This window comes from Phalacrocorax aristotelis, chromosome 8 (assembly GCF_949628215.1).
Source record: "Phalacrocorax aristotelis chromosome 8, bGulAri2.1, whole genome shotgun sequence".
NCBI lineage: Eukaryota > Metazoa > Chordata > Aves > Suliformes > Phalacrocoracidae > Phalacrocorax > Phalacrocorax aristotelis.
The window spans coordinates 22315823-22341128 of record NC_134283.1 but is presented as its reverse complement, the minus strand read 5'-3'; the positions used below and the strand labels follow the sequence as shown (position 1 = coordinate 22341128).

Sequence of the window (25306 nt, the reverse complement as noted above, 5' to 3'; positions counted from 1 at the left end):
TGCCTTGGAGCAAGATGTGCTTGTCAGTCTCATCCTTCCTGGCCCTGCCGCTGCACAGAGGCTCACATGCCATGCCACCAGCATCCTTTCCATGTATGCATGTAGGAGGCTGATTGCTATGACTTCTCTGTAACTTCTCTGTCCAAGGCAACTGAGTGCTAACTAGCTGCTCTGCCTCTCTGCAGGTGTGAGGTGGCTCTCGGGGAGTTCCTCAAGGAGATCAAGAAGAACCCCTCCAGTGTCAAGTTTGCAGAAATGGCCAATATCCTGGTGATCCACTGCCAGGCAGCAGGTGAGTGTGCAGGACAGAGCTGTAGCATCCGCCTCCAGGTCTGCAGTGCCAGGCATAGGTTCAGGCCAGGAGTTTTCCAGTGGGCTGTTCAACAGCTTGGCCACTTGCACTTTCTTTGCCATCATGCATGCAAACCCTGCTGAAAGGTGAGGACAGGCAGCTCTCCCATGGTTGACACTACTGCTCTTGTACTGCTGATCTCCCAGCCTCAAATAATGGTCTGGCAACCTGTCGAAGCAGAGGTGCCTGAAAGTAAAATACCTGGCTGTGGAGGGCACCAGTGCACATCCAGCATGTCTGGAAGAATCTCCCTAGGGGTTTATTTTAACCTTTGAGCTGAGCTCACTGAGGTTAAACCGCTCTTTAAATGTTGCTGAATGGGAGTAGGTTTTTTGTGTGGTAGAAAAATAGAAATAGACCGAGACTGCTTGCTCTTGATTAAACTGATACCCAATGAATTTACACTGTTTAAGCCTAAAATCTGGCCTTGCATCAGCTGACTGCCCCAGCAGTGGTCCCTTTTCCAGAACTTGGGGAGGTTAATAAACCCCCAGCTCTAGGAGCGATGCTTGACCCAGACACACAGCTGCTAGAGGTGTGACAGTGGAAATTAGGAAGCTTGGCAGAATACTTGTAAATGAGGAATCCTGGATTATGGATTGAACTGCATTAACTCTGAAACCTAATGATTGTGTTTAACCACAACCTCACTGCAGATTCAGGTCTTATCTGTCTCCTCTAGGACTAAACTGTCCCAAACAAGGATCTGTCTGGACTTTCAACTGGATGGACCAGAGGCAGCTCTCTGCTCGCAGGTGGTCCTTGGCCTGTGGAGTTTGCTCAGCTGCCAGTGCTTTTCTTTCCCTCACCTTTGCTTGTCCCATGTCTTACAGATGACCTGATCCAGCTGACAGCCATGTGCTGGATGAGAGAGTTCATCCAGCTGGCTGGCCGTGTGATGCTGCCTTACTCCTCAGGGATCCTGACTGCTGTCCTGCCATGTCTCTCTTATGATGATCGCAAGAAGAGTATCCTTGTAACTTGGAGCTGCTTCCACTCCTACTACAGCAACCTGCAGGGGAGTGCCTGTTTCCTGCCCCTGGGGTGCAGGGCCAGCTGCTCAGCTGGAGAGAGCCAGGAGAAGTCCTCCCACCGAGTCCTAAAACCTGCACCGGCCCTTTGGACATGAGGGGGCTTGCAGTAGCTGGGCTGGGTCAGCCCTGGTGGGGCTGCAGTGGCTTCTCTGTGGCTGGCCAGATGGGGCACATAGCCATGTGTCGGTCTGAGTGTTCCTTACACCATCTCCACTCAGACATCAAGGAGGTGGCGAACGTGTGCAACCAGAGCCTAATGAAGCTGGTCATCCCAGAGGACGATGAAATGGATGAGGCCAAGCAGTCAACAACCCTACCAACAGAGCCTGCCTCAGAGGAGTCCCTCTCCAAGCCAGAGGCAGCATCCAGCGGTGAGTCCTTGTGGGTCTGAGCTATTAGAGGTGTGAGGAAGATCAAGGGAAGGTGCTCAAGAGAAGTTATTGGTTTGGTCTGGTGTCCTAGGGCAGCTCAGGGCACATGGGACCTCTGCTTTCTTTGTGCCTTGGAGTCTTGTTTCACCAATGATCCTCTGCTGACACAGACACTTTTGGTGCTGTCTGCGTAGCAGGGTCACCGATCTGTCCTGGAGCCCAAGCAGTGCTGCATTTCCTGGTGAGCATCCCCATCCCCTCACTGCACTTCACTTCAACTTAGTCATTAAGTTGACCTGAAAAAGGCCATATATAATTAACAAATTAGTGTCTACTGCAGAATGTGGGAAGAGAATAGCCCACCTGTCCTGCAGTGGCTGGTTTGCGAGGAGCTACCATCAGCCAAAGCAGAGCTCAGAAAGCTGCGTTACTCCTTGAGAGCATCAACACATGTGTGGAGGATGTGTACGTTGGGGAAGGGTAGAGAAGAGAAATGAGAAGAATTTTGAGTCCTTTCCAAATTCATGGTGATCTTGAGACCATCATGCAGGTATTGTTCCAGTCCTAAAATTTCCAGAACAGAAAAGGCAGAAGCTTGGAAGTGTGGGGGGAGACCTGGAAGAGTGTTCAAGTGAGACAAAAGTAAATAGAGAGGGTCCTGGCGGACTGATACCTGAAAACAGCAGTCAGAAGTAAGAAGGCTTTAGCCTTCCAGCATCCCTTTGATGCGGTTGTTCTGGGATGACTAGATGCTACTTCTGGCACATCTTTGGTGTCCAAGCATGTGAAATATGTGCAACATTTAAATCACATGGGCTAATCCATTTTATTCTGGGGCTGCACGTTCAGCCTAGTGCTCTTCTGCAATATGTCCGCAAGTGGCTTTTGCAAAATCCTGCCATGAGAGGGAGCAAGAAGGTGGGGATTAAAGGGCTGAAGGGTTTTATTGTACAACAGCAGCAGGGTAAAAGATGAGGAGGCAGGAGCTGTGTGGGTCGGCAGGCAGGTGGCAGGGTGCAAGACCAGCAGGAGCAGGCAGCCAGGGTGTGCTGGTAGTGGACAGGGCAGCATTGGTGGTTCAGTGGTAGAATTCTCGCCTGCCACGCGGGAGGCCCGGGTTCGATTCCCGGCCAATGCAGCAGCTTTTTTGGAAAGAATGGAGGGGAAAAATGTAGTGCAATAGCACAGCAGCAAAACATGTTCTTTTTTATTCCTTATTTGTCCCAAGAATACCCCCTTTTATTAAAATCCATTGCACAAGAGCTTTAAAACATCAACAGAAAGTTTAATTGCTTTAATCTCTACCCCTTTGGGGTCAGATTGCACCTGGAAGCAGCCAGGATCAGATAAACCTGTGATGCTTTTGCATCACAAACTCTCAGCTCTTCTCCCTGCTTGTGCTGATGTGGCAGCACTGTGCTGTGTGTGAGGAGAGGCAGTTGGCACAAGGGGACATGAACAGTCAAATTCATCCTGTCATGCTTTGTCACTGTGCTTGTAAGACCCAGGTTTAGCATGGAGCAGTGGTTGGAAGGCTGTTTGGATCGCTTGGCTTCCACATAGAGTCATGCTGTGGGAGAGCTGGCCAGGTGGAGGTATCCTGGGTTGGATTCAGCCTTTCCTGTCATTGTGTGGTTTCTCTAGGCATTGAAATCTGGATGATGGAAGGCAGCTCTGCAGTTTTGAGCTCCTTCTTCAGGAATGGTTGAAACTATCAGAAGGATGTGTCTGGGCCTCCATTACAGAGGGGGAGATGTAGTACGGGGCAGAGGTCTGAAGCTGTACATCCTGTGTTTTGCCAGATAAGTGCAGTTCTGTACCAGCTTTGCCTGGTACTTTTAGCAATGGAGAAGAGCTTGACAAGGAGTGTAAAAAGCACACTGCAGGCAGAAAGGATCCTTGGGGTCCCCAGACCCTCAAACAATGGCTGGTGGTGTCTTTGCAGAAGGTCATGCAGCTCTCCAGCCTCCCAGTCCTGCTCTCCACCTTCCCTGCAATCCCACTAACTGTGGCTCCTTTTTATCTGCCCCCAGGCTCTCTGGATGCATCTGGTGACTCCAACTTCAGCAACAGCAGTGTCTTCACAGTAACCAGGTAGGGTCTGTCTGTTGCTTCAGAGGGGCTTGAGTAGAAGAAAAGGCTTCTCAGAGTATAGACGATGACTGACAGATGCTGACAAAGCTACGGGGAAGGATGGTCTGAGCTGGAAAGCGGTTGGGGTCCCCTGGCCATAGTGGGGTGGATGACTGGGGATGCTGTAGGAGTTGACTGCTTCTCTCTGATGCATTTGCACAAAAATGTCTTGACTTTATGGCAAAATGAGGTATTTGCCCCTGCAGGAGACATTGCAAACCCCCCAGGGAGGTCTGGTGAGGCAGCAAGTGTCTGTGCACTCAGGGTTCTGCACCTCACCTGTCTTCAAGCCCCCATGGTTGGGCACTCCAGCTGAAAGATAGGGTGAAAGTGGACGGTTGACTTGGTTATGGCTCTTCTAGCCTGGCCAAAATAGGAGGCGTTTGGTTCTCTCCTGCCTTTGCAGAGGAATGGTGGTAGGGGAACAGTGGTTTGCTGGTCTGCCAGAGGTGCAGAGACCTCATGAGAAGCTGGTATGTGAACCATCCAGGGCTGGCAGAAGAGCCTGGAGAGTGCTGACCCTCCTTCTGGGCACCGCAGCCCTCCAAGCTGCAGTCCTGGCAGCCCACCACGGCACGGTGCTGTGGGGCTGTACCTGGGGCTGCGCCGTCCAGCTCCAGCTGCCGGAGAGGCGAGGGGTCTCAGCAGCGTTTGCTGCCAGCCTCTCCCCCTGCCAGCCGTACATGGCCTTAGTCAGCCCTGCACCTGCAGAGAGCAGCTCCGTGCCCAGCACAATCTCTCCCTTTACCTCATCTAAATCATCTCTCCTGCAAATACCATTCTTCCCATCCAGCTGTCAGTGAATCTGGGGACAAATCCATCAGCTCTTATAATGCATCTTTCCTTTCCTTCTGCTGCCTGCAGTCCCTTTCCTCGGAAGCTGTGATCTCCAATGCTTTCATTGTGCTGATGCATATATTTATTTGTTGTTGTGGTCCCCAAAATAGGATGCCTTACTCTAGGTGTATCCTCCCTGCAAGGCTGACACGTGATGCCCGTCATAATGCATCCCAGAGCAATGCAAGCATTGGCTTTTCAGGTTGATGATCTGGACCCCTCCATTCCTTTTTTGCACTCCTGCAAAGCCCAGCAACTCCCTCATCTTAATCATGCCCTTAATGTTTTCCTCTCTTGAAAGTACAGACCTTTTTTTCATTTGCACCTAGATTTTTATGACTGCTAAATGGTTTTCCCTGGGTTTCCTGTGATTGTTGCGTCCTGACCCTGCTCAGCCCTTAAAGTTTAGCAGGTGCAGAAGTGGGTGTGTGTTGGGCTGAAATCAGGAAGGGGAAGGAAAAGGAGAGGTGCTATGTCTGGGAGGAAAAGTGATAACTGCATCTCTGTGCTGGAGAGTGGGCACCTGGGGAAGAGGAGGAGTGAAGACCAGAGGGGGACAGAAACAGGGAGAGCTGTGGTGACTTGGTCACACTGTCACCAAGAGCCAGGAGGAGAACGGCTGTACAAGCTGAAGTGGTCTGCCAGATCCCCAAGCACTGGCAAAAACCATCCGGGACAGCAAATGAGACCATTCTTGTCTCTAAGAGTCCTGGTTTTACAGAAGCACTTGTTCTTGAACCCTCCTAAGCCCTTTTTAAACAGGGGATGCCGGGCTTTACCCTGGGGCTTACCTGCCCTGAAGCTCATTTCCCCATCCTGTGTGACATCTCTGCTGGCCCAGCATTGGGACCTGGAATATTCTCACGATGACACCCATTGTGGGGGACTGGCAGAGGGTTGTGGGGGCTGTACATGGCCAACAGGAGCCCTGGATGTCTGCCTGGTGATCTGTCTGTTGCTCAGGCTGTCTGGCTTGGCCCTGGAGCCGGAAGAAAGCAATAGCTGGCACCTGTAGCCACTTGCAGCTGTAATTCACACTGGGGAGCAGGCAGCTGCCTGCATGCTGAATGCCCACTGGGTGTCAAGACAAGACCGCAGGAAACCATTGCATTGCTTTGAAAAGCTGGGAAGTCTGCAAACGGAGGAAGTTGCAGCTGTCTTTTAAGATGAAGTCACTCTGCTTGTGTTTTTGTTCATTCCCCCACCTCCTTCCCCCAGTCTCCCCTGGCGAGCGAGTGATGGAGCATGGTCCAGCGCCAGGCATCCAGCTCTCACGCCCCCTTCTGCCCTCCCTGCACGGATGTCTGCAGAGGGATAGCACTGCAGCAGTGGCAAAAGGAGGAGGACCTCGGTCAGCAGGGGCAGAGGATCTCACGGCCCGGCATCTGCAGAGGGGCGTCTTCAATGAAGATGCCATCCAAGAAGATGACGAGGTCTGAACGCTTGATAGATGGATGCTGGGCGTGTTCCTATGGGCACAAACTGACATGCACACTCCCCCTTGCTGCTAAAACATGCCGTTGGCACTCCAAAATGCTTCCAGGGTAATTGCCAGCTTCCTGGTGACATTCACTGAGAAATGGGAATCATGTCTGTGCTGGAACGGAAACTGCCTCCTGGGAGAGCCTGGCTGCACAGGGCTGGAGGGGCTGCAGGGCTCCCTGTGCAGGTGAGGGTCCCTGCTTCCAGCTTCTGCAAAAACCGTCATTGGAATTGGACCAGAACTGTGTTTCAGAGGTGCTGGAGCCTTCCTGTGGCCTAGCTGATCCCACCAATGCTGTGATCGCTGGTGTGAGCCCAGCTCAGGAAGGGGAGGTAGAAGCGTGGCTGCTGGAGCAGAGCCATCAGTATGAGCTGCTGCAGAAGAAGATGCAGACATCTGTCTTGTGTCGCTGGACCAGAACAGCTGGGAAGTGCCTTTTAGGTTCTGCATCAGTGTTTCATTACAAGACCTGGATGGTTTGAGACCACTTCCTAATCCTCCCATCAGGTAGATGGTCAGGCATGGCTGGCAAACAGTTAGCAGGGCTGCCTGAGTTAGGTGCATGGCATTTGGACAAGAGTGATAGGACCACAGTCCCTCACCAAACTTGGTAAGGGACATGGGTGCTCCAAAAGAGCCTTTGTGGTCCTTCCTGATGCAAAGAAATCTTCTTGTTTTGGGTGGTGTTCAGCAATATGTGGACACTTAAAGCTGCCTGTTGCTCTGCAGAAAGGGTGATTTGCTGCCATGTGGCTGAACTGCCCAAGGCTGCATTTAAATCTGACTTGTAAAGGTGGTAGTTAGGGCTTAGTACAAAGCTAAAATTGCTGCTGCTTGTCTCATGCTGGAAGTCGCTGTAGCCCCATGCCCGGAGCCTTGCACGCCTTGAGGGTGCAGCCAGCGAGCTGGGGAGCTCATCAGGTGGTGAACATTTGGTTGGAGGGTAGGGACAATGCTGGGTGCCCTGCAGTACCCAGGGGATGGTTGGCTGAAGGCAGCATGATGGCGTGTCTTGAGATCACACACCAAGCCCACCTTGGAGTCCCATTCTCCAGAAGCTTTTCTGGTGGAATCTGCCTTGCTGCAGCTTTTGGGACCAGGGTGTCCAAGGGAGGGTTGTCCTTGCCCTCCACTCCATCCTGGAGGGAGGGGATGGGTTCTCTTCACTGCTCCCGATGCGCCATCAGGCAGATGAGCTGGAGGGGGACCTCAGGCCCGCTGCCCCAGCCCTTGTCATGGTGATGTACAGCTCGTTGGACTGGATGCCTCTGTCTAGACCTTAGCCTCATTGCTTCCCTGGGAGATCAGCCTGCACTGGTGCTGCGGGCACTTCCAGTACTTGGAAATCACAGTAAGCAGAAGGAAGCCAAGAGCACCAAAATGAGAGCGATGGAAGATGAGAAAGTGACAGCTTGTGAGACCAATAGCAGAGAGGAGATATTTACCTCCTGGCCGCTGGCTCAAGCCCATTGAGTAGCACAGCTGCCAGCCCATATGGGAGCTGCCCTTGTGACTTGAACCACAGTGAAAGAACCTGGATATTTCTACCCTTGGCAAGGCTGCTTGAAGGCTAGAGCCTGGCCTAGACCTCAACCTTGTCTGAAAATGGGGTCAGGAAAGCAGCTGGTCAGGCAGGAAGCCAGGAGGGAGATGGCAGCTCAGGCATTGGCAGAGAAAAGGTGACTGCTGAGGAGAGAGATGGCAGAAGCCCTTGAAGAAAGGGGAGAAATGAGAAAATGAATTTATAAGGGACATGGGGTGAAAATTATCACTGTGGTTTGAATGCAGTGGGAAAGTGAGCTCTGTTCCTGTGCTACAGGATGCTTTCTGAGATGGGGGATGTGCTGGGGAGTGGGTTTCCTGCTCCACCACTCACCTGGAACAAAGGGTACCAGTATCTGGAGGTGAGAGCCTGGTACAGTCCCCATTGTTACTCAGTTCACCCTAAAAACATGTTCTCGCTGTCACAGGTAAACCACAGAGGCAAGTGCCAGGGCTGCATTCATCCTCCAGAGGACAATCTGGGGTAGTGGGTTAGATAGAAGCAATTGCATCTGACGTCTGTCCTGCCGCAGATGCCGGCACTGGGAGCTGGCATGGCAGGCCCAGAGGATTGCATTAACGCAATGCCATTACCGCCGCTCCCACTCCGCACTGCCTGGGGATTAAGGAGAGCCGGGGCAAGCTTCAAGCCCTGGAAAGGCAGCAGCCCATGGGAATCTGGTGCCGCTCCATTGCAGAGATTTTTTTATCCTAATTTCACATGTTCATTGGACCTTTTGCCTTTCAGGACGGTGCCCTGGTTTTGTGCTGAGTAAAGGAGCTGTTTCTCCGCTGGCAACCCCCCTAAATGGTTTATCTTGGCTGATGCGGGGAGACAATAGCCAGCAAGGAGCTTTGCCCAGCTGCTACCCCTTTTAGCAGGACCTGAGCCCAACAGAGCCTTGGGGTGGTGGTACATGGCATGGCTGGGGTCTGGCTGACTCGAGGTGAGCCCAGCGCTGCCAGCCACCTCCTGGGGTCAGCTCAGGTGGATTTTGACTTGAGCCACCCAGGCTCTGCCCACAGCCCACTCGCATGTGGTGGCTACCTCACTGGCGAAGGTGTTTTCACGAGCAACTTCGGCACAAGCCAGGCTGCAAATGGCTTGTTGCTGTGCTGAGCCCAGTGTCCTCCTCTAACGATACCATCCCGTGTCCTTCCCACCTGCCTTGCAGCAGCACGGAGCTCGTGGATGTGACAGCATCAAGGCCACCTCTGAACTGGCCAGCTTCTCATGCTGCTTCTCTGTGCCATCCTTTCAGCTGCTTCCCTCTGAAAACACACAATACCCTCAGGTTTTTTCCCCATCCTGCACAAGCAATGCATATTTTGGTGTGACCAGGTCGACGATTCATGCTCCTCTTCCGTCAGGAGCCCCATGCCAGGTGGATGGCAGGCTTCACTGCTGCAGTAGAAGCTGATTTTGCAGGAAAACCAGATACAGGGCTGGTTGAGGCTGGATTACATTGCCTGGGTTGCTACCCCCTTAGACATCCCCTCTCCCAGACTCCCCGTGATCTGGGTCCCTCCTTCCCCTTGGTTCTGCACGCCTGAGCATTTGGCCCTTGGTGGTTATTTGCAACTTCAAAGTGAAACTTAGTCCAACTCAAAATGCAATTTACAGACCCCAGCATCTGTTACGTGAGGCAAATCAAATAGTCAGATACCTGCAGGGCTGTGAGGGACCGCAGCCTCCTCATATCGCCCTTACAAATTGTGTCCTGGGGAAGATCAAATCCTATTACACTGCAGCTCTACTTGCAAATTATACCATGAGAAGCCTGCCCCTTAGGATTTCTTATCAAACGAGATGCAGAGCAGCTCTGTGCATGCTAAAAAAATCAGCAAGAGTCTGGTCCAGCCTTGAATAGTTCAGTAGCTTGGGTAGGACAGGAGTGACTTAGCTCTTCAATGCAGCTACCTCTTGGAGGTCTGCTCCAACCATCTGAGGTCCAACCATCTCTCCTTAACCTAGTCTCCTCCAACAGGTACATCCTACATCCTTGCTGTTGAGGAGGTGGGAAAACATCAGGAAGACTCAGGATTACAAACAGGGCAAAAAATGCTGTAACATGACCTCTTCTGCATTGGGATCTCCTGTCAGGTTATGTGCAGGTCATAACTGTCTGGGGAAAAACTGGGGTGTTTTTCACCGTAGTAAGAGTCTGCAGGCTGTCAGTGGTATTAAAAGAGGCCATGTCCTGGTGAACTAAGGGAGTTCTGGATCTAGGGGTGAACTAAGTTTGCTTTCATCCCTGGTTGATGACCAAGATGACCCATCTTTTGAGATGGCTTTTGGGAAACAAGATGATGTTCTCAAGGCAGCCTTGTAGCAGAGAGCTGTATCTCAAAAACACTACCAGCCAAGGCACCATCTGCAGCCCTCAGCACAAGTCTGCTGGGATTAGCAGAAACTGGATGTCCTCACCTGGTTGGGTGGCCTCAACTAGTGGAGTTTGAGGGCATCTGGGCTGATGTTCTCTGGAGATGTTTGAACTAGTAAAACTTGTACTGGAGTCTGAATGTGTTTTATGGATCTCTACTCTTTGAACACCAAACCTGGTGACTGTGATACAGACCAGTTTCTCAACATAGCCATGGTACTGGATTTATCTAGTGTGGTGTCTTGTCATGTGTAGGTACCAGCTGGTTTGGGAAAGTGGTAAGCCTTGAAGCCTGGAAGATTTCTGTTGTTTCCAAAGCAAGCTTTTGGTGCGCTGCTGTATCTCTCACTGTGCTTCCCCATCTTGTAATGCTAGTCAGGAGCTACTTATGCCACATGGGCAAACCTGGCCATGCCCAGCCATGACCCTGCAGGCTTGCCAGCCTGGAGCTTGCTTCCTGGCTGTCATAACTCTTGAAGACTTGAGCACAGTTCTTGGGTTTGCCACAAGCAGATCTGGATGGACAGAATAAGAAATGTGGGTGACCATGCTGAGGTTTCTTAGGGTTTGGGCTGAGATGTTTGATGCAGCCTCTGTTGTGTTGTAGACTTCCCCACTGTGGGAGGAGTGAATTGGACATTACAGCGCTGAACCAGCTTCTCTCCTTTCCATGCAGCTCTGAGAGGATCCAGGTGACCCTGAACCTGGATGGAATAGTTCAGGTGCTGGACTGCCACCTTCATGACACATCCATTGGGATGATGACCAGAATTGCAGTCCTGAAATGGCTTTACCACTTATACATCAAGACTCCTCGTAAGGTAGGTCAGGGACTCGGCATGTGAGCCTCCTGCTTCCTCTGTGGGACTGAGCTTGTCTGTTCCCAGACTGCTCCCTGCCTTTGAATTGGCTGTAATTATCTCGGTAGCATTGTACCCAAGTGTCCACGTGCCTTTTCTGAGAAGCCTTTGGCTGCTGGATACCCACTAGCTTAAGGAAGAGCCCTCCAGCTCAGATGGAAAATGCTGGTGAAGCTTTCAGCAGGCTCCCCCAGGGCGAGAGGTCCTGTGGCAGGAGGTTACCAGTCCTGCAGGACTGATGTGGTCCATCTTTCTTGTTGTAGATGTTCCGACACACCGACAGCCTCTTCCCCATCTTGCTGCGGACCCTCTCAGATGAGTCAGATGAGGTAAGTGCTGCAGCTGCTGCCTCCTGAAAGCTTACTGTCTCCACATCTATCTGGGCTGTGGATTTTGTGGGTTGAATCAAGGGGTTTTGTGAGGCTTGGCCAGTGTTGGCACTAGGAAATTTCACCCTGTTAGCTAAAATCTTCTTGATCCAAGGCAGAGCCTGCAGGTAGCTGCCACCTGTATCTGTTAGGCTGGTGTGTTTGGGACCCTCTGTATAAACCTTCTTCTCCATCTCTGAGAGTTGATCCTTCAAAGCCAACTCCTAAAAATCATTTTTTGCCTGCCTGAGAAGACAACTGGGGCTTCAGGTTCCAGAGCTGGTGTCTTTCCTATGGGGCTGGGTCATGGTTAGGTCCTTGGTGAGTAGGAATTTGGGTGCCTTAAAACAGCTCTGTAGGGGTGTAGAGGGGATTGTGTCCAGCTAGCACTGCAAAATCAAAGTTGTGAGGCAGTTAAGCAGCACCCACCACTAGCAGGGCAGTGTCAGCATTGCCTGGTGGAGCTGCAGTAGATGCCCAGTGGTATCAGATTGGCTGGGAACCACTCAGCTTGGAAGTGAGCAAAGAAAATCAGGCAGCAATGAGTAAGCCAGCTTGCTCTGCCTTCGCTCTCCTGCCTGTGCCTTGCCCTCTGAGCGCAGTGCTCTTCATCTCCCAGGATGCTCCCTTCCTGAGATGCTGCACCATTTTCCCATTTCCTTGTCTTTCTTCCTCTTTTCTGGTTCTGGTCATCGCAATTTTGGCATCTTTGTCATCTTCTACCCTCTTCCTTGCATCCTGGAGCCTTTCTAGTGCTTGGGTGGGAGGCTGGCAGCTTCAGCGTACAGCTGGCCCAGGCACTGGTAGCCCTTCTACCATCAGCTGGATACCTCTTGCCCAGAGCTGCAAATGATCCTGGCTGGTTTCTCAGCCCAGACCTTCCTCATGGAATAAAAAATCACGTGCTATCTGCTCTGCCTTACACACTCAGGGCATCAAACCCCAACCCTGCAATAACTCCTGTGTGCAAGGGGGTTGTTAAGAGAGGAGGGAATGGAATAAGCAAAAGAGGGAATGACTTGCATTTGCAAAGGCAAGCGACTGCCTGGCCATTTTCCATACCCTGCTGCTTACGACGCAAACCTTTCCAAAAGAGTCCCCAAGCACATATCTGCCTTTGCAATGCTCTAGAAAGCCTGCATCTTGTAGATAGTCTCTCCAGCTTGGCAGGAGATCGCAGTGAGTCATGTTGCAATTACACTGCTTATTAATATTTGAAAAAAGCAGTGAAGAAAGGACCCTGGTGATGCATTTCCTCCATGTGACATAACTGGGAATGGCTCAAAAGTAATTTTAAGCTGATTTATTTAATCCTGTCTTCTATTTATTTAAATGTTTGGAGGTTTGGTTTTTTTGTTGGTTTTTTTTTTTTAAGGAAATCCATAGATGAGTTAATCCATTAAACACCACTGCTCAGCTGGCTCCCAACCAGATTTGCTGCTTTCTGCAGAGGAAATAGAAATGACTGAAATAGTAGGGGAGTTCTGAGATAGGTATTTTGGGAATGATGAGGACAGATTGAGCTAGCTAACCTGCAATGTCAATGCCTATTAGAAAAGGCGATGCAGGGTGCTCTCTTAGCCATTACTCCCTGCTCAATACAGTATTTGTATGCACATTTGTGTTGTCCTAGAGTAGATCAGGATCCTCAGAAGCTCTTGGATAACAGGCTGGGGATCACCGGGTTAGTGTGGGGTCCTATGTGAGCTAACCCATCAGCTGTCTGATCGGGAAGCATCTCTCTTCCCTTTCCAGGTAGGGCTCCACATGTTGTGTGGTGTAGTACAAGGTGTACACACACCTTCAGGGTTTTTTTTGCTGTCTTCATCCTGCAATGCTGCTCTCCCTAAGGGAACCTGGCTGGGCAGCAGTGCTGGTACCATATTTCTTCGCAGCAAGGCTGAACGTCCTTGTGCAGTGCCTGCAGATCCCCTGGCCTCTGTGCTCGGTTTGGAGGCTAGCTGTTGCTCTCCTGATGTGCTCTGAAGCCGTCCTGGGGCAGTTGTTTCTCACTATCTCATCACCAAAGGAGAATCTGACTTGGGAGGACCAGTGCTAGTCAGGGCTTTGCACCAGTCTGAAAGACTGCTCAGACACCTTATTTTTAAGGTCTGGCTTTGCTGAGCTGCTCTGAGTCTCTCTGTGCACTTGCCATAAATAATGAAGCCCAAAGCAAGGAGGGAGTCATGCTGGTGGGAGCCCGATCCACGCCCTTTAAGTTGTCACACCTGTTTTTATCCTTCAAGTAGCACAAGGTGTTGCATCTCTTTCCCCATGCTGAACAGGGGCCAGTATCTCATGATGCATCTGCAGTGTCCTGAGTCATCTCTGCCTTCTCTCCTGTTCCCCTTCCTACCCATTTCTCCTGTGCCAGTAAAGAAATGGTCAAGAAACGTAGTTAAGATTCACAAAGGCAGTGCAGCGCAGAGAAGTTGGAGCGAAGCTGAAGCAAGCAGTTCCCTTTGATATGTAGACAAGTCGGGATACAAGGCTCTCTGGCTGTTAGATGCTGTACTGCTGCACTGCGTCACCTCCTGCCGGTTCCCGTGCTTCCCCAGCAGTGAGATGCTCTGTCCCGCATTTGAGACCTGTTTTAAAGGCAATCTTTAAAAGCCCCAGTTAAAATTTGATGTGCTTAAAAACTTCCATGCCGCTCCAAGACTAACAGGATCCTGCTGGGAATGGGTTTTTCTGCACAAGCTGCTCCTTTTGTCAGTGCAAGTCTCGCAGCCCTGACACCTGGCTGAAGAATTGGTATTAGAAAAGGTGAAAAGTCAAAGCCTTTTGGGAGCAATGGGTTGGACCTTTCCACCCACAGGTTAAAAGCACCACTGTCAGAAGGAGGAGCTGCTCTTTGGGTCATCTTCCTCTGCAAGCTCCTGGTGCAAATGCAGCTTCTGATGTAGCTGTTCAGTTCCCTGAGTCCCTTCCGGATGGAGCCAGGTGCTGAGTTCAGGTGGACACAACAGGCAGTGAGGGCATCTCTGAGAAAACTGTGAAGCAGTGACGCTGCTGGATTTCATTCTTTGCTTTGTTTTCCTTTCTCCAGCTCCAAAATGGAGTTGTTGCTTTACAACTGAACATGTTCCTGTTTACTTATTTGCTCCTTTCAGTCTTGCTGGGGTTTGGAAGTTGTGCTGGGACTTTTGTCTGACTCATGCAGGAATGACGCATGAGGTGGAGCTGGAGTCTGGTGTGAAGCAGGATAGACTCTGGCTTCCGCTCAGCACTGCTAACATGAAAACCTACCTGCATTTATGCAGTGGCTAGGTAAGGCTTTGAATACAGCAAGACAATACAAATGGTTTCTTAGCTTGCTTTTTGCGGCTGTATCTCCTAGAGCATCCCTAGAACCCTTCTCCTGGCACTGGATGAGAGTTGGTACCCTTTTCTAGAGAGGGTTAGCTGGGCGTGGGCTACCACTGTGGAGGTAGTGGTGGACTTGAACATCTGCATGACCTTCAAGCCAACTTCTCCATGACAAGCTGAAGCATTTTGCCCGCTTCTTGGGTTTCCAGTATTAAATTAGGAAGGAAGAACCCCAGGTATGGTGGTATACTGATACTCATATCTCTCCTTTATTAACTCCTACACCCCTTCTGCGTGTCCTGCTCCAGCACCGCAGGATTTCAAAGCCCAGGTCTCTGCCCTGCTTTCTGAGCTGTGTTGTCATGCTAAATCCTGGCGAACTTCTCCCGTTGCGCCTGATTCCTAGTACGATGAAGCTGAACAAAAGCTTGTGCCAAAGCGAATAGCTGTCTTAGTGTGGTTTGGTTTGGAGCTTTGCTCTGTTGGTTTTAGAGCCATTGTGCTCCAGCTCCCAGCCTTTAATTCGCCATGGACAAAATATTGTGACCCCATGCAAAGCAGTGGGTGTAAACTAAAGACTGCAAAGAGGAGAACTCTGATGTACGTGTGCCTGGCTTTTATTTTAATTTTTTTGGTGGTAAAGCTTCTCTGGAGAGAGGCTCAAAGCTACAAGGTACCAAAGAAGAGGGGCTACTCGTTTGCAAGAGGGAGGTTACACTGAGGATGAGCTTATGACCAAAATGATGGGGTATAGAGAGGGGTAAATAATTTCACTTGGATGATGGGAAATGTGGTCAGCCCAGCTTGCCGTAGATGGAAGCAGCTCCTAAGCAGAAGTCTTAAAGCAGGATGGGGTGATTCTTTCTCCAAGGACTCGAGGCATTGCAAGGGCATTGGATTGAAAGACAATCTGTGCACTGCATCATGCAGGAATAGGAAGTTTCTTGGGGGGAGTGTGATCCACAGGGATCTTCTTGGCTCACGACCAGTTCCAGACCATAATTACATGGCTGGCGTATATATATGCATATACAGTTTATACATATACTGAACATATCCTGGCAGCAGTAAACTGGCAGTCTGGGGTCAAGGCGGTTTCCAGAAGGCACTTGCAGCGTTCCCGGCTTAAACCACAGATGAAGTAATCGAGCAGACTAAAACTCTTGAAAACCATGTCTGCTGTGGAGGTGCTGGCAATCCCTGTCCTGGGGAGCTGGCTGAGGGTGGGTCCAGGGTGGGATGAAGGTGTAGGGTGCAGGATTTGGTGAGCTTGTCTTTGGGTCCCTGGCTCCCTGGGGTGCAGAGGGAGGTGCTGAATAGGAGGCAGGGTAGCAAATAAAAGCAAACCCTGTGCCTTTCATAAGCGCTGGCACTCTGGATGCTGAATTTGAAGGGGTTGCAGGTATTCACCCTGCTGCAGTATGGCTGGTGGAGATGCTCTGGGGCAGCTCCAGCTTCCTCCAGCCCTGTCCCACTGGCTGGACCTGTCCTGCCTCCTTCCCTTCCCTCTAATACATGAAGGAATACCTCACTGGCATCCCACCCTTCAACTGACATCAGGTGGCATGCCTGTTAATATCCCTGTATGCTAATTAAACACATTTAAAGAGGTACTCTGAGCTGTGACAGTGCTTCTGCTCCTGCTACTCAGGCTGCTGCAGGCCTGGCCCTGGCATGCCAGCAGCAGGGACAAATGTGGGATTTGCAGAAGCAAGAGGGAGGACAGGGCGTTTTCAGGCTGCAGCTTGGTTTCGGGTGGTTATGGCTACATTACCCCCACACTGACTGCTGTATTTGCTGATGCTGTGAGCATTCATTAGCATGACTTGGCAGGATCTACCCTGGGGAGGAGAGAAGCAGCCCCCAGCCCTGCTGCCTTCCCTCTGCCCCCCAGCCCTTCCCAGCCGCAGGCTGATATCCGTCGGCTGTAAAGGGAAAAAAGGGTCTTGGCAAGATCAGAGAATAAAAGTTGCTGTGCCGGGGACCTGAAAAGAGGTCTGGTTAAATTGGTGTGGGAAGATTAATGGTGGTTTTTCTTTTCTTTTTCTGTCTGTAAGGCCGGTGGAGGTGGGGGGACGCAAGTTTGCTTTTCACACTGTGTGTGTCTGGGGCTTGGCCAGCCTCGCTGCTGGCCACTCTTGGCTCCAGGACTGACTGCTTGTGCTTGCCTCCCCTCCCCTGGCTGCAGCTAAAAGGTTTGGAGGAAGGAAAAAAAAAATAAAACAAATTAAATGAAGCCCTCTGGGGAAGCCTCAGTGCACATTGTGGCAGCAAGGGGCTGTACGGGAGCGGTGGAGCAGGAGGAAGCACGCAGCAGCATCCTCAGCTTTCCTGGTCCCCACTGGGTCGCTCCTCCACCCCACTGCCTTGCTGATCCTGGTAGAGCCGTGGGGTTTTCCACAGCCACCCTGATCTTGGTGGCCTTTGAAGAAATGCTTTGTAGCCCTTAACCATCATGTTCTCCATCTTGGTGACATCTTGCTTCAGCTGGATTCCCATCTCCTTGGCAAGAATAAGCTTGTGCCTGGTATTGCATGACCTGTTTCATTGCCCTGGGACATCTGAGGCTGCCTGTGAGCACCCCCCTGCTGCGCACAGGCATTTTAATCTTTTCACCTTTTTTTTTTTAAACTTTTCTATAAATATCAGCAAGGACAGTATCTTCAGGAGCTCAGTCCCTATCCTTCCCATTGTGTGTACCCCAAGAGCTGCCGGTGCAGCCTACCCTGGTGTTCTGGTAGTCAGTATGTGCTGCAGGGTGCCGAGTCTCGCTCTCCGGGGTCTGCAGTGGATTTGGGGTCACCTCCCCTTCCTCTGCAATGGGCCAGCCCAGCGTTTTGGCCGGAGGCAAAGTCTTCCCCAGGAGCATCAGGGCGATACTTTGCACGCAGGAGGTGTGTCTGTCCACCACATGCCATTTGGGAGCTGCTTTTCCCCTGCACCACCAATGGCAGAGCTGGTTGTGGCTCCATTCAACCAGAACAAGCAGCAAATTAACCTGACCTAGATCTGGAGAAGCCAGAGAGACTGACAGCTTCGTGTGCCCTCAAAATCCATACTCTAGAGGCAATAGAGGGAGAAGTCTTACCTATTGCCAGGGAGGAGAAGTAGCTGCTTACTTACAACAGCTTATCTATAACTGTCTGATAACCTGCTCCTTGTCCCCTGGCCATACAAAGACCTCTCCCTGCTCTGCTCTGCATTTCTCTTCATTCCCATGCTGGGAACAGCTTGCAATGTCGGCAGGGTCTCCCCATCCATCATGGTGCTTCTTCCCCTGCTCCTTCCAGTTCGCACTGTAACCAGCCCCATGCTCGCCCGGAGCAGGGGCATACCGCCCTACATCTCATCACCACTGGGAAACCTTCATAGAAATCCCTTCTGGGCCGGGAAAACATTCTCAGTAGCTGCTCCTCTAGGCTGCCCATCAGGGTCACACCCTCGCCCGGCAACTAGGAATGGCTCTGGCCCTTTTGCTCCAGCACTGTCGGGCCCGACGGCCGCTCGGCTCCTGACTGATGGGACCAACTTGCTCCTGGCACGGCCGGCCTGTTGCCATGGAAACGGCAGGATATTGCTTTCTTACAGCCTCCTCGATTGCACAAAGCCAGCCGCTGGCTCCAGCTTTGCTTAGCACAGGGATGTGCAGTGCATACCAAGTGCTCCTGGCTTTCCTCCGTCCCTGGCTGAGAACCCACTCCAGAGCATGTGAGGAAGAAGCAGCAGGAGCCAGAGATCCCTGCCTCTTTCACACGGCTGGAAAACTGCAGGTCTTTGCATCCACCTGCTCCTCCTCTTCCTTCAGGTGCTCATCCACCTGTCCCTCCTGCTACTTATGTCTTCCATGTTTTTCAGTTGCAAAATCCAGCCCACGCTGCTTTTTCCACCTCCTGCCTGTGACCTCTGTGGCTGATCTGGGGGGGCACCCCTCAACCTCTCCAAAGCTTGAGAGGTCCAGCCATGCCCTCAGTGGTGCTGATCACTACTGTCTAGGCAGCCTGGCTGGAGCATCCCAAGCCCAAGCAACATCTCAGAGATGGGACTCAGCACACAGCTCTGGGAGGTTGGATCGAGGATCCAACCTCATGGGATAAGACACAGCTTGTAAATGCTTTGGGAAGCAGCAGGGGTGATTTTTGCCCAGCCCAGAGTCTTGGTCCTGTTTCCTGATGCTGCGAAAGCTGCTGATGAAGTCTGTGTTGGACAACAACCCAAGCGTTCAGCTGGATAGGTAGGCTCTAGGCGGGGATCATGGCAGCAGCAAATGCAGCAGGGTGGCAATCACGGGTGGCTGGTTCGTGTGGTACATGGTCCATGTGTTGATACGGCCTTGGCATAGTAGGACATGTCATTCGGGTTGTGTTGGCACGCATGCTGGGTTTGGGCAAAAGCAGTAGCATGAACAAGAGTCCTGGCTCTCACCCACCTGCCAGTCCTGGTAGCCAAGCCTTGAGCTGCTTTGCCAGTTTTAGCCCAAACCAATGAGACTTGAAACCTCCATAAGTGTTATTTCCCAGCTGTGAGAGCTTGCAACCCATATTAGTGCCTTCCCCTGTTCAAAGGCTGTAAGTTCAGCTGAACCATGTGATTAGCCACCAGAGAATCTACATAGGGCTTCAGCAGACCAGGTGTCATGAGCTCTGCTCAGGGGAATTCTCTGCTTGGAACAAAATATCATCAGCATTGCTTTATCTGAGCCACCAATGCTTGAAAGTCCTGCAAAGCTGGGCAGAGAGGGAGGAACAAGGTCTTTCCTTTGCCAAGGATTGCAGGATCACTTCCGTGGACAAGGATGAAGGCTGGCGATGGCAGTGATGTCCCAGTGTGGCAACGACGTCCCATCCTTGACAGCATCACGGAGGTGCCATATTCTTCAGGGACAAGCAGCGTTATAGCTCCTCATTGCACAAGTTGTTGTTATCTTATGTTTTTTTCATCCCCTGGGGGAGCCACGGGCTGGGACTTAACCATGTTTATAGGCATAGGGTCTTCCCAGGCGTGCTGGAGCCCACGGCAGGCTGCTTCCCCACGGCCAGCTCTGCGCTGAAGCCTGGATGCCTCACTGCCTGCTCAAAGGCCGCTGGGGCTTAAAAATCAGCCCTAATTACAAACAACAACAACAAAAAAAGCTTAAGATATCTGCAGTGGAGAAACCCTGGGGCTTCTCTTTCTCATTTTCAGGGGTTATATTTTCAAGTTCTACGTGATCAAAAAAAGACATAATTGTCTTTTTTTTTTCCAGGGGTAAGGGTGGTTTTTTGGTAGGCTCAGAAGCTAAAACTCCGATGTAACTGCAGCTCCTCAAAAAGATGCCTTGTGAGAACATGTGGAAAGCCTGGGATGCTGCGCTGGTGGGCAAGGCGTGGTCAGGGATGTGCTATGCTGGATGCTGGTGGGTTAGACGTGGCAGTCAGCCCTTTTTAGCAGCCTTTCTGCTCCGCGTAGCCCTGCTATGGTCAGAGCATCAGGGACAACTGATGAAACTTCTAGACCCAATGACATTTGAATGAAGGGGGACCCAAAATAGCCTGAGACATGAGAAGGTTTGAGGATGAAAAAAAAAACCGACCCACCCCATAACAACTTCTCCAGAAATGCTATATATGGACTAATTCAGTGACTTCTGGAAAGAAAGAGCTGTGAAATCCAAATGGCAGCTCTGCCCTGCCATCCTGAGCTCAGGCAACTGAGCCTGCTCTCAGATGCCACCCTGAACAGGGTACAGGAGGGCAGGCAGGCAGGCCAATGTTTGCCACCAAGAGCATTCCCATGCCCTTGCTGGGGTTGTGCCACGTCTGCAGTTATGAAGTAGGTAGGGAAGCAAAATCCAGACCTCCCTGAAGTGGGAAGAGGGAGAAGCAAGCCTTGCTCCTGGTTCCATAAATTAGATTTAATTTCACATGTTCCCTTGGGACTCGCAGAGCAGAAACTGGGTTTTTCTCCATTTTCTCTTTCCTGCCCCATCTCCTCTGCAATCATTTGAATTTTCCACTTTGAACTTCATAGGTAGCCCTCTTTTCCCTATGCCTTTCTTGATTTGCTAGGATGTGGTGTTTGCTTTCCATCTTACCCTCTCCAGCCATGGGTTTGGAAAGGTAAGCTCACCCCACTGGCTGCTTCTGCCCCTGTGCATACTCACCCGATGCTGTCCCTCTCTCTGCAGGTTATCCTGAAGGACCTGGAAGTGCTGGCTGAGATTGCTTCTTCCCCAGCGGGACAGACAGAGGGTCACGGTCCCTCCGACAGCTCCGATGTGCGACCCGGCCCGGTGGAGCTTCACATCCTGGCCAGGGCCAGCCAGCTGAGCTCATCCGGTGAGTGCCACAGCTCCGTGCCCCCCGACTCCTTGGTCTTACTTGATGCTTGGTGGCACCAGTCAGATTTGCTCAGGCAGAAGGAGAAGCCTCTCTTACAGTAATAAATCAATATATCCATCACCACCTGCATTGCTTGGGGATCGAGTTTGCCCCTGCCGTGGCGCAGACCATGGCATTGCTTTTATTTTTATTTTTATTTCCTCTAGCTTATGTTTTGGGGATTTAGGACTCTGTTTAGCAGCAGGATGCTGCAGAGGCCAGTGTGGAGGGAGGTCATTATTGTCCTATTTTTCACAGGACCATGGGTGCCAGCCTCTTCTCTCCATGTAAAAGTTCTCAGAGCCTCTAAAAGCAGCTCAAGACAGGATGCTGGCTGCAAGCCCAGGTGTCCAAAACATAGATGATCTGCAGAGGGTTCAGTCTGTGCGTATGTTGCCTGTTCAAGGCTGCCCACATTGACTAGGAACTGCTACGGTGCTCTGAGTGTCGGGTAGGCCCTCAGAAGAGAGATGAAGGAGGACAGTCTTATTTTCTGGGGACTTGGGGCATGAAAAAAAAGCCTCTCATTAATTGTCCCGGCACATCAGGAAGTTCTTTCCACCTTCCCTTGTCTGTGGCTCATCCTTTGCAGTTGCTTGGCTGCTCCTTCTCCTCTGCTGCTGCTATTTAAGGGCCTCCCTGTTGTACTCCCCAGGCCAGGCCGTCCCTGCCAAAAGCACGTTTCACAGCAGCTTTGGATTGCAACCCGAGTGCAGAGCCAAGGCTGCCTCTCGTGTGCAGGATGCAGCCACGGGGCCTTGCAAAATCACTGCTGGAGAGGGAAGCTTTGCTTTCTGTTCCCCAGGCTTTGTTTTCTCTGAAGATCCCAGACCACTCAGCCCTCCCTGGGCTTAGAAAGGCCCACACCAGCAACCAGCTCAGGTTTTGGGTTGTTTGGGTGAGGGTTTTTTGTTGATCTACCTGTTTCATGCTGGCAGCCGTAGCCAGGCTCTGCGATGGAGGGGTGGGGCCTGCAATGCTGGTGACCTCCGCAAGCCCTCTGCAAGTCTCATCCATCCTGCCAGTGTCAGAAGTGAGACCGCCTGGGTGGAGCAGCTACTGCGGTGCTGGCCAAGCAGCTGAGGAGCAGCAGTTCAGCTCATGCTGATGGCTGTCTGAGGTTTCCTTCCTTGTGGATGATCTAAAAATAGCAGGCTGGATGGCGTGGATTCTAACGGCTGCTGTGGCCCCTGTTAGCTATCTGGAAGAGTAACTTGGCTTTGCTTATTCAAGTGTAACCTTTGAAAAGAGTCTGGCTCTCCCTGCGTTGAGTAGATCTGCTGGAGCTGGAGCTTCTGTTGCTGCAGCGTGGGGCAACTTGATTCCACACAGGTCCTAACGGGCTCTGGCTTCCTCCACCTACTTTTGTCTTCCTTGTAATGCACCAGAAAATAGTTTCTTTGGAAATTTATGTGGTGCTGAGCTTTGCAGGGTTGTTGGCTTTCACCCAAAGGAGGATGTTTTGCGGGAGGAGAAGAGGAGCCGGTTCACTGGCCTCAGACATTTAGCGTGGAGGGACGTGGCCCTGGTCCTTCCTGTCTGGCTCTGACCACCCAGGGCTGAGAGTGCTGGGCTCTGGCTCCTGGGGGAATGAGGGATCAGAGCTGGGCCAGGACCCTCCTGGATTATGCCTGGAAAAGCAGAGGCTCTTCAAAAGACTCTTTTTGTTGGAGGGTTGTTTGGGGGGGGGGCTTTTCTTGGAGTGGGAGGGTGGCTAGTAGAAATCCCTATGTCTGCGTGGTTCTGGGGTAGTGAAATATGGTGAGAGCGAGTGAACCCAAACTCTGCCCAGGGGGCTGATATATTTGTGAGTACAGCCCTTCCCGGGCAAAAATCATGAGGTACTGGCAACAAAGGGAGAGTGTACCCCTTTTGTGGTCACCAGTTTTGTACTGGTGTGTGTGTGAACATTCCCCAAGCACACCTCCCTGTTTGGCACACCCTGGCTTGGACAACACTTTCTAAGTGGTAGGACGCCATTGTGCAGTTGGAGGGGAAGCTGCAGGATACCAGCGCTTCCCCCTGGGGTTAAATCGCTCCATTCCCTTCATCACACTTCAGACCGAGATGCCGTTGGAACTGGCAGTGGGGGGAGAGGTGCTTCAGCTGAGCCATCTCAGGTTCACTCCTCTTCTACTTCTGAGGCCCATCTGAGTGTGCAGTCGGTGGCTTTGCAGGTAAATGAGCATGGGCACCCCTAAAACCCTTGAGCTTGCAGCAGGTTTCCATGCTGCACTCTCCATCCCAGTGCCTCAGGCTTTGCCACAAAAGCAGCAAGGGCAGGAGGGAGGTGGAAGGGGCCGGTGCCCCCATGATCTTCCCCCCACTTCCTCTCACTCCCTTTCTTCCCTCGGGATGTGTTTATGCAGTTGTTTCCCTGCTATTGAGTTCAGTTTCCTTCAGATGCTGGTTGATTAGTCAGGAAAGCCATGTCCCACTTCCGCAGCCCGTTCCCAGCTCCAGTTTTTATTTAGCTGCTTTGTTCTCCAGTTACATAAGGTCAGCTGCCCTCGATGCCTTCTCCAAACACAATGAGTCGGGGCCAGCCCAGCCCAGTGCCGCCTGGGAGACCCGACATCTTTCCTCCTGACCTGCTCTGTTGCCCTGGGAGAGGGTGGCTGGGTGCTGACCTCGGCCAGCTTAATGTGGTCTGTGAGTTTGTCCTTTGTTATCTTCTGGTTACGTTTCAGGGACAAGGTCTGCAGGGCTGTGCCTAAGTTCTTGGGGTGATAGTGTAAATACCTATCTGGTTTGTACATTGAGAATCCAGCTGCCTGCTTTGCTTTGGGAGTGTTTTGCCAAACGTGTAGAGGTTGGGACAAGTAGCAGATGACGCAAGAGTGGTTGTCACTAACACCAGCAGGTCAAGGGAGGTGATTCTGCCCCTCTACTCCACTCTGGTGAGACCCCCCCAGCAGTGCTGCATCCAGCTCTGGAGCCCTCAGCACAGGACAGACATGGACCTGTTGGAGTGGGTCCAGAGGAGGCCACAAAGATGATCAGAAGACTGGAGCACCTCTCCTACCAGGACAGGCTGAGAGGGTTGGGGTTGTTCAGTCTGGAGAAGAGAAGGCTCTGGGGACACCTTATTGCAGCCTTTCAGTACTTAAAGGGGGCTTATAAAAAGGACAGACTTTTTAGCAGGGCTTGTAGCGATAGGACAAGGGGTAACAGTTTTAAGCTAAAAGAGGGCAGATTTAGACTAGATATAAGGAAGATATTTGTTACAATGAGGGTGATAAGGCACTGACACAGGCTGCCCAGAGAGGTGGTAGATGCCCCATCCCAGGGAACATTCCAGGTCAGGTTGGAGGGGCCTCTGAGCAACCTGATCTAGTTGAAGATGACCCTGCGCATTGCAGAGGAGTTGGACTAGATGGCCTTTGAACCCAAACTATTCTATGATTCTGTGATAGCATAGGTGCAAGGCCTCCAGCCTAGTCTTCAGCTCTGCTCTGCATGGGAGGACAAAGCCCCCTCCAAAAGGATGCCGATACCATCTGCTGCCTCACACAGCCTAGCTCTTTCACACATCTCTTCCTTCCTTTATCCACAGCTTTGTAAGGAGAAGCAGTTATGACCCTTTGTTTCACAGGAGGCGCTTTCCTCCAACGTGGTCCGGTCTCTCCTGCCTGGCTTCCTGCTGGAGGTCAGGGGGATGGCGGCATACCGTCTGAGCACCTCACACTATAGGATGTTTACTGGGAGGCTGACTTCACATGTGGGTGTGCTAACATGCCTGAGGTCATTGGTTTCCACTGGTAGTCCATGGATATCCCAGGAGTTAGTGGATTACTCCAGAGGAGGCTGCTAAAAGTCCCTGAGAAACATAGTCTACTGAATTCAGACCTGCTGTATCCCCACTGGAGAATGTGCAGCCCTCCAGAGCCTGGACCAAACTTGAGATGTACTGTGATACAGGTTTCCTATCAATATCTTTTTGAGGGATTTTGTTCTCAGTGAGCCAAACCACTCACTTTATGTTGTCTGTCCCTTCATTTGTGTGATCACTGATCTGCAGAGATGGCAGCGTAGGACAAGGTCCCACATCCAGATGGTCTGGAAAACATTAGGGTGGCCTCTGAAAACATCAGGCGAGAGTCTATAGGGTGCAGGGGGTCCATGAAAGGTAGGAAGGAAAGGCTGGGCTGCTGTCAGATGGCTTGGATTTGCTAAACTGGCAAAGATAAAAGGGAAACCCCTCCATACTCGTCCTCTCCACAGAATGCAAGGAGACATCTGATGTACAATGGACCGCTTGCTCTCGAAGGAGCCAG

At 51.5% G+C, this 25306-nt stretch overlaps 1 protein-coding gene and 1 non-coding gene across 3 annotated transcripts in view; both read left to right on the top strand.

Moving 5' to 3' along the window:
- The window catches only part of VAC14 (VAC14 component of PIKFYVE complex), a 66087-nt gene that overhangs the window by 10684 nt on the left and 30097 nt on the right, over positions 1-25306 (top strand). For both annotated transcript variants that reach the window (XM_075101803.1, XM_075101804.1), the window contains exons 7-13: positions 186-292; positions 1186-1320; positions 1605-1757; positions 3791-3851; positions 10813-10957; positions 11260-11325; positions 20837-20987. In XM_075101803.1, the coding sequence (XP_074957904.1) occupies positions 186-292; positions 1186-1320; positions 1605-1757; positions 3791-3851; positions 10813-10957; positions 11260-11325; positions 20837-20987 (818 nt within the window). The remainder of the gene's footprint in view (positions 1-185; positions 293-1185; positions 1321-1604; positions 1758-3790; positions 3852-10812; positions 10958-11259; positions 11326-20836; positions 20988-25306) is intronic.
- TRNAG-GCC (transfer RNA glycine (anticodon GCC)) lies at positions 2825-2895 on the top strand. The gene has a single exon. It is a non-coding gene; the product is annotated as a tRNA-Gly (tRNA).